Here is a 12494-nt window from a genome sequence, read left to right as displayed (position 1 = left end):
AGAGGCCCAACATTGGGCAAAAGGTGGGATATAAATAAATATAATGATGATGATGATGATGAATCTCCTCAGTTAAAAAAAAAGAAGACTTCCCCATCCCTAGTCTTGTGTGATCTATTGCTTCGAGCTTGCCACTGTCCAATTAGAAAGTATACTCAAAAAAGTGCAGAAACACAGAGAGGTTTGGCTCCTGTGAAAGTGGGCAACTCTTCGGCTTAGTCCCAAAAGTGAACCTTTTGCAGGTGAAGCAAGTCAGCAGACATTTGGGAAACACTGCCCTATCTGGATGTTAAGGTGTGCTCTGCTCCTTGGAGATGCTTTCTTTAAGGAGTCCTCGATTAGGACAGTTTCTCTTTCATCATATATACTAATAGCGGTCTCAGTTCTCCGAGAGGCGGACCTTAAATAGCCACAATGGCAGCCTCCACACACTCCACACTGCTACAATTGGTTGCAGGTCTCATTTGTGAAAACATTTGAGACCCTGCCTTTCAAGCCACCCAGAACCTCCGAAAGTAGCTAAAAATACGTTAGAAGGTAACACTAAAAGAACAGTGAGCTTTACAAAGTTACGTTGCACTGGCTGGACCCGCAAACTCCCTGCTTCTCTAACCTTCAAATCAGTTGCTTTCTAGATGAAGGCAGAAAGACTCACCTTGCTTCAGGCTCGTGAAGGGGGCTGAGAACTGCCCGATAAAATCGTTTTTCGTCGACACGTCAAAATCTTCCACCATGAAGCGGACCATGGCTAGCATGGGGACGTCGATTTCGAACTCAAATGCTTCTTCCCACGTTGGGTTAAACCCTGTGGAAATGGGGAGTGAAGGTCGTATGTGAGGAAAAACAAAGCGACTAGCACAGAACTGCACACACCTGACCTCCCCACGGGACGTACAGTAGTTAGACCCACTGCTTAACCATATATAACAATTAATGCAAACCAACGAACTCTGGAATACCCCAAGGTTGTTTTTTTCATCTTGAGCTAACGAACTGTATTATACCAGGGCTTCTTGAAATCTCCTTTTTTTAATTATTTGGTCGCCATTAGGCCTTCTCAAGCGTAGGAGAGTTTGCCAGATTCCACCAAAGGCAGTGCTTCCATTCATTTGACAACTGTTGTGTTGAGTTGGCAGAACCAGAACCCAACTCAACACAACTGTTTTCAATGGGTGAAGCAGGATTCCATAAGCGCAAGTCCATTTCAATGTATCCAAGGGAATATGCAGGTATAGCTTTAAAAATTAGCAGTCATAAGTTCTTCTGAAGTTGGTTATTGTGAATCCTCTCTGATGCAGACCTCCCCAACCTGGTGCCCTCCAGATGTGTTGGACTGCAATTGTCAGCATCTCCCACCCAACCATGCTGTACTATAGCCCAACACATCTGGAAAGCAACCGGTTGGGAAAGGCTGCACTACTCTATATTGCTTACTAGAGTTTTCCTTTGTACCCTTTTCAGGCAAATCGTGAGTGATGGGTGCTTTGGATCGGTACTCCTAATGCCCTCCAGCCACACATGGACTGTTGGGGTGGGTGGTACAGTCTCATTAAGTGCATGCATCACAAACAACCCATACTAATTGATGCCTCTTCCTAGAACATACGATACCTACTCTACAACCGTATATCGGTTTTCACTCCTTTCAGGAGTTCTGCTTCTGTCTGCAATCACCCCATGAACAGAGAGTGAGAAAAAGCACTGTAGGTGCACACAGACACACCCCTCCATCACCCTCCATGAGCTGGAAGCAAATATCTATGTGAGAGTTCTTTTCTATTCGTGAAAGCTCCCCCCCAACACCAACACCGCCATCATTATGCCTAGGGGTCTAAATTGCCTGGAAAGCCTACACAAGTAGGGGAGGGTCCTCACTTCAGAAGTTATCCCTCCTGGTATCTGACCCCGGTGAGATTAAATAGAATAAATAAGCTGAATTCAGCAAATTGTTGGAGAGGATGTGGGGGAAAAGGAACGTATTTGCATATGTGGTGGGAATGCGAATTTGTACAAAAATTGTGGAAAATGGTGTTGAGATTTTTAAAATTGTTGGAATCGAGGTTGAAGAGACACCTATAGTGGCATTACTATCATTATATGGAGATTTAAAGTGCAATAAAGAGACTAAAGAACTGATAACAAATTTGCTGACAGCAGCAAGGTTAATTATATCTAGGAACTGGAAGGTTCAAGGAGATTATCATATTGAAGAGTGGTATAAAGAAATTTGGGATATAGCTATTAATGATAAATTGACATGTAACATAAAGGTAAGAAAAGGTATAACAAATGTAAATGAATTTGAGGGAATTTGGAAACAGTTCCTAGAATATGTATTCTCTAAGGGGGGTGAAAAACCACCACCAGAAGAAACAATGAGATTTTGGAAGCAGGAATAGATCCCGAAGGGTGGAGGGGAGCACTTATGTTATGTGATTATGTAAAAATGATAATTACAAATGTGAAACTGTAAGCAATTTATGTAATGATTTATGTGTTTTATTTAGTATTATGTTGTTGTATTTTAAGATGTGAAATCAATAAAAATTATATATATATAAAAAAGAAGTTATCCCTCCAACCCAGAGAGGGTGACGGGGTGGTGATGGAGATAGCACGCTCGCCCTTATCCTCCGCCCACCCACCTCCTGCAGAATGCCTGGATAGCGAGGGCTTCTATCCCTGCTTTAACAGTCTGTCATGGTTTTCTCAACAGAGTCCCGTTTTGCTGCCTGAGGTGCACAACAAGATGGCGCCCCCTCCCGGTCCATGTACAAAAGCCAACTGGATTGGCAGATGAATCTTCAACGTTGATGACGGGACAGCCTCCTCCATGGCATCTGAAGAGCACAAGTTAACTTAGGGGACATAGGGCAGGCCACACAGCGCACTGCTCTCTCCCCCAACACCTTGCTGCCTCCTTCCCACATAGGCCGCTGCTTCGCTCTGTCTAATGTTAGGGCTGGCACTGCTGGGGTGGGGTGGGGGGGTGTTAGCTTGGTCAGAGAACTGCATTCCCTGGGAAACCCTGGAAAGAGGGAACGGCAGTTCAACTTCTGGAAATCTGCGGTGCAGTAGATTTGAAGTGGTTTTGCATTAGCTAAAAGCCAAGGGGATCCGTTGCGCCCTTCAGGACAATATATGAGCAAGACTCTTGCCAGCTCACTGGCAGGTTTGGATTCAGGAGCTCTTTCCTTTCAACAGGCCGTGAAAGAACCTTTTGTGAGCTCTCCGGCCATAGGGGAGCCGTCTCAACTTTCTTCTTCACTGGGACCAAAGGAACAAAGCAGTTATTGAAGTGTTTCATTACCCAGCTAAGGCCAGAAGAAGGGCCTCCTCCATGTGAGAAACGAATTTACAGTCAGGTTGGCGGATCAAGGGGTGTGATGGTCAAATTCTTGCTCCTTTCCCATCACCATGGAAACCCCAAACCCCAACCATGGGTGAAAGTCCCGTGTTTTCTCAGGGGAGTGACTGCTACAGCAGCAGTTCCCAAAGGATGCATCTGGAGCCACCTATACGAGCTCCATCACACTGGGGGGTTAACACGCTTCCTACCGTCGCTTCTCCGCCCGTGTTTTTGTTCCTCAGTTACTTCCTCTTTCAAAAGAGGAAGTACACAACGAGCACGAGGCCCATTGTGTCCGCTGCTCTAATGGCGCTGCTTCTCCTGCACACAGCAGGAGAGAGCAGCGATTCCAAGTTTAAAAAGACATCGGATTTAACGGGCTTCATCCCACGTACCCGTTTCTCTCGAATTATCCCCTACAGCATAAAGCTGTTGTTGTTGTTGTTAGCTAAATCACACCCCGGGCAGCAGCGCTCCTAAGATCCTTTGCATACCAGGAAAAGGGTTTAAGGGGGGAAATGTAAAAAACCATTAAAAAATCAACGGATGACCCAATCAAATTCAAATTTGGTATGCTTAAAGCTCTCCTTAATATCTATTACTGTGCCAATTTTGATGTCTTTACCTTTAAAACTTACGCAGACGTAAGCATTTGTTTAATTTGTACTTTAAACATATCAAATCCTCCTCCCGCGCCCCCAGGGGCCGCTCGGAGAACAACTAAAGATTCGCTCCTAAAGAGGTATTAAAATGGGTCGGTTCTTTTGGCTTTATAGCACAATTAAAGCAGGATGCCTGGGAGTACTTCACAGTCAAACCAGATTATAAACTGGAAAACTTCAGAGTCCTTTGCACGCAATTTGCAGTGATTGCACAGTATAACCCTGGTGTGATGAAGCTAAACGAGGTGTTTTTTTGTCGCACACAGAAGGCCAGAAGGGGCGGAAGGCGCGCGGGAGGCAGACGACGTCATGGGAGGGACCTGAGCAAACTCCGTGAGTGCCCAGTAACGGGCGTGCAATAAAACGCTTGTCGGATGGAGCTTTAAATCTTGGAAGTCTTGCAAGTGGTTTGCTCAAGAGGAGTGAGTAACAATGAGATCAAATTTACAATGCCAGACAAGGTGCAGCATCCTTAGAGTGCGCTGGTGCGGCAGACGGACTAATGCTGCAATCCGATGCACACTGACTTGGAAAGACGTCCCGCTGAACTCAATGGGACTTCTCAGTAAGTGCGCATAGGGTCACTGCAAGAGAGGGAAGAGCGCAGCCCTAGGAGGTCTACTCAGAAGTATGCTGCACTGAACTCAATGAGGCTTACTCCCAGGAAAGTTATGAATAGGACTTGCAGCCAAAAAGTGTTTGTTTGAATCTGTGTCCCCCAGCCTGGACCCCTCTAGATGTGTGTGTCTCTGTGTGTTTGTCTGTCTGTCTATTTATTTACTGTATTTTTATCCCACTTTTCAGACAGTGATCCCAAAGTTACTCACAACAACAATAATAATCATTGAGGGCAGGGGAAAATGGGAGCTCAGCCATCAGGCTTACAAAGAAAAGAAATCTTATATAGCGAAAATAGAGGGAGAAGTGGAAAGCCAGGGGGAGGGGAAATGGAAGGGAGAACTTCATTTCACGCTGCAACACTTTGTTGCAGATCCCACATTTAACTAGCTCCTAATTTATGGATTTCATGCTGAGTCTGGACTCTCTTCTCTGTTTGTCCGTGTCTCTGGGACATCTTCCCTGATAACTTGAGAAACCTCAGCAAACAGCCTCTTCTCTTAATAAATTATTATTATTATTATTATTATTATTATTATTATTATTATTATTATTATTACCATTGTTATCAATGATTGAAGTTTGTTTCTTCTCGTTGTCTCTCTGGACTCCATGGATCTCCAGAATCACCCTCGGGTCGACGATGGAGTTTTTGCTTTTGTTCACCTTGGGCAGCTGCTGTCCTGAGATGACCTGTAAGAAAGGCAATTAGGGGGGTTGGATCGCCGTCAAGACTTCAAGGTCTTCAGCGGGAGGCACTAAGAAGCAGCATTCTTTGGCTTCAAAGAAATACTAGTGGGGGGGGGGGATTCCCCTAGAGAAAGGGGGTGGGTTTTGTCCACATCTACTCATCATCTCTGTAATAAAGAGTCTTGTGGCATCTTCAATACTAATGGATTTATTACAAGGATCCACCCAGCTCTTTGAGTCAAATCTGGGAATTTTGAGAGTATCGTGGATGCGCTTACAAGATGGTAGACTCACCACGGGGGACCTGCCCATCGACAAAATCGCTGTCATAGCGGGCATCACCCGTCACAGAATACTCATTTCCTAGAAGGCAACTGGTAAGACTAAAAGAACAATAATTTGCCCATGAACTCCAGGCTAAACATGCCCAGGCTAAACAAGAGAAGGCTGAGGGAAGACATGATAGCACTCTTCAAATACTTAAAAGGTTGTCACACAGAGGAGGGCCATCCCAGAGTGCAGGACGCGGAATAACGGGCTCAAGTTACAGGAAGCCAGATTCCAGCTGGACATCAGGAAAAACTTCTTGACTGTTAGAGCAGTACAACAATGGAGCCAGTTACATAGGGAGGTTGTGGGCTCTCCCACCCTAGAGGCATTCAAGAGGCAGCTGGACAACCATCTGTCAGGGATGCTTTAGGGTGGATTCCTGCATTGAGCAGGAGATTGGACTCAATGGCCTTATAGGACTCTTCCAACTCTACTATTCTATGATTCTATGAACCTGAATAGCTCCAAAATACAAAACCCCTCTTTTGAACCCAAATAAAGGTGGCTCTGGAAGGCAGCACTTTGCTTTACAGCACGGCCCGTTTCCCAGTTTAAAAACCAAACCAAAAGCAGCAGGGAGCCTGGCGGGTGCAAAGAGAAGTGTCCACGGGCATCATGTTGGAGACGCCATAATCAATCTGTAAATCTTTACGGTACCGCAGGACTCTGTTGTAATCTGTCGTTTTTGTGGCAACAGATTAACAAAGGTACCTCACTGGAAGTTGTTACTGCCTATATTTAATGTTACGATTGAATGTCTCTTCCTTTGTTAGGCTAAAAGCCCCAAATGACCAGTTGATGTTTCATCAGTAGGATGGAATGGTTAGGAAAATGTTTCCTGAAACATGAGGAATTTCTCTGTATGTTTGTCTTCAAAACTGGTAACACCCTCCAGCTGATGGGACGGGGGGAAGAGAAAAAGCAGAAAGAGGTGTTGGCAGGGTTTTGAGGTCAGTGAGGGAGAGGGAATTTGGACAGAGCTGAGAATTTCTAGATGACATTAGCTGAAACTCAGGGGCTCAGCTGAGGGACCAGTCCAAGTTCATAGAATAGCAGAGTTGGAAGGTGCCTACGAGGCCATCAAGTCCAACCCCTGCTCAATGCAGGAATCCACCCTAAAGCATCCCTGACAGATGGTTGTCCAGCTGCCTCTTGAAGGCCTCTAGGGTGGGAGAGCCCACAACCTCCCTAGGTCACTGATTCCATTGTCGTACTGCTCTAACAGTCAGGAAGTTTTTCCTGATGTCCAGCTGGAATCTGGCTTCCTTTAGCTTGAGCCCGTTATTCCATGTCCTGCACTCTGGGAGGATCGAGAAGAGATCTCTGAGGATCTGCCTTGTTATGTGCTCTGCTTGTATATTTATCAACAAAGCTAATATTATAGACACCAGAGGTCTCCTGACCTTTGATCCCTTTCCCAAAGGACTCTACACCCGCGAGCACTGCTTCTGGAACTCTTCAACCCTCAGGGAAGTGGCCAGCTCCCAGCGGTCCATGAAGGCCAGCTCCCAGCGGTCCATGCCGCTTGTCCCAGATTCCGTCATGCAATAGTATGACCAAGAGACAGAACCCAGCAAAGGATTATACAGATAGGAGCAGGCTTGATTCTCAATGGCTAAAATCATCAGGGTGATAGAGCAGGTTTAACCCCAACACCAGTGGTCTCCCAGAACATTCCAGAAGGGGAAATTACAGCATCGCATCCGGGGTGAAGGCAAAAAGTATCCTCCATCCATGACATTTGTGTGTGTATGTTGGGGGGTGTTTATTGATCACTATCCCCATAATTATTTTTAAATGGATCATCTGAATTCTGAAAGCCTGCCCCTCCCCGATAAAGTCTGAGGACCTAGGGTCAAGATCAGCTTTCTCCAAGCATGGCTGGGGTTGTTGCAGCCCAACATATCTGAAGAGCTCCAGGATGGAGAAGAAAAGACTAGATGTAACCTTCATCTGATCCAGCACATTTGTATGAACATGGGCTGGACTCAAAGATGAGGTTGTATGAATACGGCGTTGACATCCCAGAGTTCTCTTTTTGAGCCAGGCCTCCTTGGTGGCTTTTTGCTTCAACTCCTACCTTAACCCGGAGTTTCTTCCGGGTCCACCACGGCCCTTCCGTGATGGACTTGGGGTTGAACTTGGATTTCTTGTCCCGAAGAAATTCCGGCTTTAGGACATACCCAGAAAAGCCATTTTCTTGAAATCGGCCCTGATGGATGTCCATTTCTGTGCCCTTGGTCTGAAAATTCAAGGAAACTAGAGAGGAGAAAAATACAACGTAATGGTGTGTTATTTTTTAAGAAGCTGCCAACAAGATACATATGATTATTTAGCTGTTTTCCACCCCTCCAATGAGGCCTGACAGGTGCAGGTTTACAGACCAGCCTTCAGCTGTGGGGGGAAAACCAATCTCCTTACTTTTCTCCAGAAACAAAAGCAGGGACATCCTGCAAATACAGCAAGATGGAAGCAGGTCCGTCACTCCTCTGCAAACTGGGAACCCTCCCACACAGAAAGGTCAGTCTGAAGTCTTCTCAGTTGAGGTGGCAAATGAGTATGACGTTTTATTTTTGCAATACAGATTGCAGGCAGGGATCTGGCCCTCATCCAGATCAAGACCTCAGTGGGGAGACAGAGGGTTAAAAGCCCCCCTAAACCTCCTCCACTACACCCACACTAGGGTCCTGAGCTACAACGAGACATCCGTGCTGGCAAAATACCCTGAACTTAAGGACACAACTACGCAGTCTGGGTCACATGTAGTTTAGCCATCAATCCTAAAACTTACGAGGAATCTGCAAAAATATATATCAATGGGTTTAGGGTGCGCTCCTAATAATAATAATAATAATAATAATAATAATAATAATAATAATAATAATAATAATAATAATATATTTCTTACCCGCCTCTCCAATTGGATCGAGGCAGGAAACAACAATAAGCACAGAACACATAAAATAATGATTAAAAACACGGTATACACTGTTTATTGATTGCACCGTTGGTGATCCGAAAGCCCTGAACTCGGAGGTGTCTGACCATCCAATGCAACGAAGGAGGAGCAGCGGAGGTGATCTCCGCCTCCAATCTTTCCACCCTGCAGATTGCTTTAGAAGGGCTTTTTAGCCCATGTTGCAAGGGCAGAGGAAGAGGATGAGGATAACTCATATCCCGGCCTCCCCAGTCTCCTCCCCTCCCTACCCACCAGAATGCCCCCCCCCTTTCCCCTTCTCCGAGGTCAACTTTCTGACCTTGCAGAGGCAGCCAGAATGGTTCTTTCCACACTGGCTGCAAGGGAACAAGAGAAGGGTACGGATCCCTGACTGAGGTCAGAGCGCTGTCGTGCACCTGGGAAGGCTTTTACGAGTAATCCTATAGTCCTTGGGACACTGTCCCAGGGGCCGTAGTACTACTCTCTTAGAGCGGATCTACACAGAGTCGTGAAGGTGTCCCGAAGGCGCTTGCGTGCGCCTCCAGGGCGCCCCGAAACTCTTTGTGTAGAGCATGCCTACCTGGCCAGAAGAGGCGGAGGAGGAGGAGGAGGAGGCCCCGTATCGCCCCTCGCGGGGATGGGGCGAAAAGTTCCCGGGCTCGGCGGCTTTGCTGGGGAGTCCTTGCCGCCGCCGCCCACCTCTCCGCCGGCCTCCTGCTGCCGGCGAAAGAGCCACCCGGGTTGGAGAGCTCGGCCGAGCTCCTTCTTCCACCAAGCTCTCCAATCCAGGTGGCTCTTTCGCTGGCAGCAGGAGGCCGGCGGGGAGGTGGGCGGCGGCGGCAAGGACTCCCCAGCAAAGCCGCCGAGCCCGGGAACCTTTCGCCCCGTCCCCGCGAGGGGTGATGCGGGGCCGCCTCCTCCTCCTCCTCCTCCTCTTCTGGACAGGTAGGCAGGATCTACACAAAGAGTTTCGGGGCGCCCTGGAGGCGCACGCAAGCGCCTTCAGGATGCCTTCACGACTCTGTGTAGATCCGCTCCTGGTCTTGAATCACCCCTTTAACCACCCCACCCACCTCAACCCACCCCACTCCCCGTTATGCACTTCGACAGAACATATTGGTCTTAACTAACCAGTCGTCTTACTCCTTCCTCTCCCCCCCCCCTGCGTTTACCTATCTGACAGCCCACATTCCACATGTCCACCGGGTTGTAGTTAGATGAATCCGTCCTCCATCCTGCTGGGTAGACCCGGCTCAGATGACTGATGTTGTGATGGATGAAGTCGTTTCCTGGGATTCACACAAAAGAAATAGATACATATATTTCTTTCACAAAATCATCTAGGTTCAAGAGGACAGAACTACTTCCCAGAAAACATTTATTTATTTAGTGAGGGTTGGATACAGATTTCGCCACACTTAAGAGTAGTCCTGCTGAGGTCAACAGGGCTTAAATTAGTCACAACCAGCTTAAGTCCCATTGATTTTAGTGGGTCTGCTCTAAGCTTGGCTAAGAGCTTCATCACATACTGTGCAATCACTGCAAATTGCGTGCAAAGGACTCCGAAGTTTTCCAGCTTATAATCTGCTTTGACTGTGAAGCGCTCCCATGCGTCCTGCTTTAATTGTGCTTCTTAGCCAAAAGAACCGACCTATTTTGCTACCTCTTTAGGAGCGAATCATTTGTTGTTCTCCGAGCGGCCACTGGGGGCGCAGGAGGAGGATTTGATAGGTTTAAAGTACAAATTAAACCAATGCTTACATCTGCATAAGTTTTAAAGATAAAGACATCAACATTGGCACAGTAATAGATATTAAGGAGAGCTTTAAGCACACCAAATTTGAATCGGATTGGGTCATCCGTTGAGTTTTTATGATTTTTTACATTACCCCCCCCCTTAAACTTTTTTCCTGGTATGCAAAGGATCTTAGGAGCGCTGCTGCCCAGGGTATGATTTAGCTAACAACGACAACAACAGCTTTACGCTGTAGGGGATAATTCGAGGGAAACAGGTACGTGGGATGAAGCCTTAAGTCTGGATCCAAGCCTTAAAAGTTTTAGGGTGCAAATATATGACTTGTGCCTTTGAAGCTTGTAAGCCTCTGAACTCAGAGGCTTATAGAGCATCCAGAGCAGAGTGGGAGGAGCATTGGAGGCGCTGAGATGCATATTTGCTAGACGGGCTTTTTGTTTGCCCATCTAGCTGGGCATTCCAGGAGGGGAGGAGACTGGAGAGGAAGCAGGATCACTTGTATCCTCCCCTGCTCACCCACTGGAACACCCCCTTTACCCCCTCTATGAGGTTGCATTCCCAACCTCGGAGAGACAGCTGGCACAGTTCTTTCTACATTGGCTGCAAGGTAGCGGAGGTGGAGTGTGGACTCCCAGATCCGAGGTTGGAGCACTGTCTCTGACCTCAGATCCAAGAAACTAAAGTATCCTATGCCACTCCCCCGCTCCCTGACACTGTCTAAGGGCCATAGGATTGCTCCCTTACTGTCTGACGCTTATGGCAAACCTTCCCAAGGTGGTGTGCAAAATTAAAATCAGAGAACACAATAGAACTATGTGTATTAAAAAGAGAAAAATATTGTATTCTTATATTTGTATCCCACCTTTTCCCCAGTACTGGGCCTCAAGGAGGCTTTACGTGATTAAAACACAGACAAATTAAAACATATAGAAACAAACAAAAGTTAAAAAATATAATTAAATGTCCTTCAATATTAAAACATTTATAACATTTAAAATACAAATAACAATTTTAAAAAAGTCCAATGCATAAACAAAGGTCCAGACTGTTCGCCAAAGGCCTGCTGGAACAAAAAAGTTTTTGTCTGCCTCAGAAGCACACCAAGGAGGAAGCCAGCCTAGCTGCCCTGGGAAAGGAGTTCTAGAGCCCCGGGGCAGCCACCGAGAAGGCCCTCTCCTGCGTTCCCACCAGGCATGCCTGTGATGGTGGTGGGACTGAGAGAGGGGCATCCCCTGAAGAACTCAAAGCACAGGCAGGCTTGTAAGGAAGAATATGGTCTTTCGGATAACCTGGACCCCAGCTGTATAGGGCTTTATAGGTCAGAAGCAGCACTTTAACGCGCTCTACGTGGGGCTGCCTTTGAAGAGTGTTCAGAAACTCCAGCTGGTTCAAAGAGCTGCAGCCAGATTGTTGACCGAGGCTGGTTACAGGGAGCACACAACTCCCCTGTTAAAACAGCTCCACTGGCTTCCAGTCTGTTTCCGGGCACAATTCAAAGTGCTGGTTATGACCTATAAAGCTCTATATGGCTCGGGTCCAGGTTATTTGAAAGAACGTATTCTCCCTTATGAGCCTGCCCGTGCTTTGAGATCTTCTGGAGAGGCCCTTCTTTCAGTCCCACCTTCTTCACAGGCACGCTTGGTGGGAACATGGGAGAGGGCCTTCTCGGTGGCTGCTCCGGTGCTCTGGAACTCTCTTCCTGGGGAAGCTAGGCTGGCTCCCTCCTTGATGGACTTTCGGAAGCAGGCTAAAACTTGTTTGTTCCAGCAGGCCTTTGGAGAATAATCCAGCCCTCCATCTACGTTAATGTCTTATTATTTTGTTGTGTATTTTTTAAATTGTTTATGGTTTTGTTTCCCTCCCCCCCGCATGTATATTTTAAACTTTGTAAGGCCGCCTTGAGGCCCAGCACTGGGCAAAAGGCAGGATACAAATAATAATAATAATAATAATAATAATAATAATAATAATAATAATAATAATAATAATACCACCAGCTAGCACCATCTACGCACCCAATAAAGCAGCCAAGGTGAAAAGTTAAGTCTTTTGGGGGCCCGATAGAAGGACTGTAGAAATGAGGCCTGCTGGATATCAAATGAAACAGAGTTCCAGAAGCAGGGGGCTGCTACCTAGAAGGCCTTATCCCTTTTT

At 46.7% G+C, this 12494-nt stretch overlaps 1 protein-coding gene across 2 annotated transcripts in view; it reads right to left on the bottom strand.

The window, feature by feature from the left end:
* The window catches only part of PLCD1 (phospholipase C delta 1), an 80513-nt gene that overhangs the window by 6033 nt on the left and 61986 nt on the right, over positions 1-12494 (bottom strand). For both annotated transcript variants that reach the window (XM_063126564.1, XM_063126555.1), the window contains exons 11-14: positions 9760-9876; positions 7730-7908; positions 5190-5322; positions 656-805 (exon numbers count right to left, since the gene is read on the bottom strand). In XM_063126564.1, the coding sequence (XP_062982634.1) occupies positions 656-805; positions 5190-5322; positions 7730-7908; positions 9760-9876 (579 nt within the window). The remainder of the gene's footprint in view (positions 1-655; positions 806-5189; positions 5323-7729; positions 7909-9759; positions 9877-12494) is intronic.

The sequence above is a fragment of the Elgaria multicarinata genome, chromosome 1 (assembly GCF_023053635.1).
Source record: "Elgaria multicarinata webbii isolate HBS135686 ecotype San Diego chromosome 1, rElgMul1.1.pri, whole genome shotgun sequence".
Taxonomy (NCBI): domain Eukaryota; kingdom Metazoa; phylum Chordata; class Lepidosauria; order Squamata; family Anguidae; genus Elgaria; species Elgaria multicarinata.
This window is presented reverse-complemented; position numbering and strand designations above follow the sequence as displayed.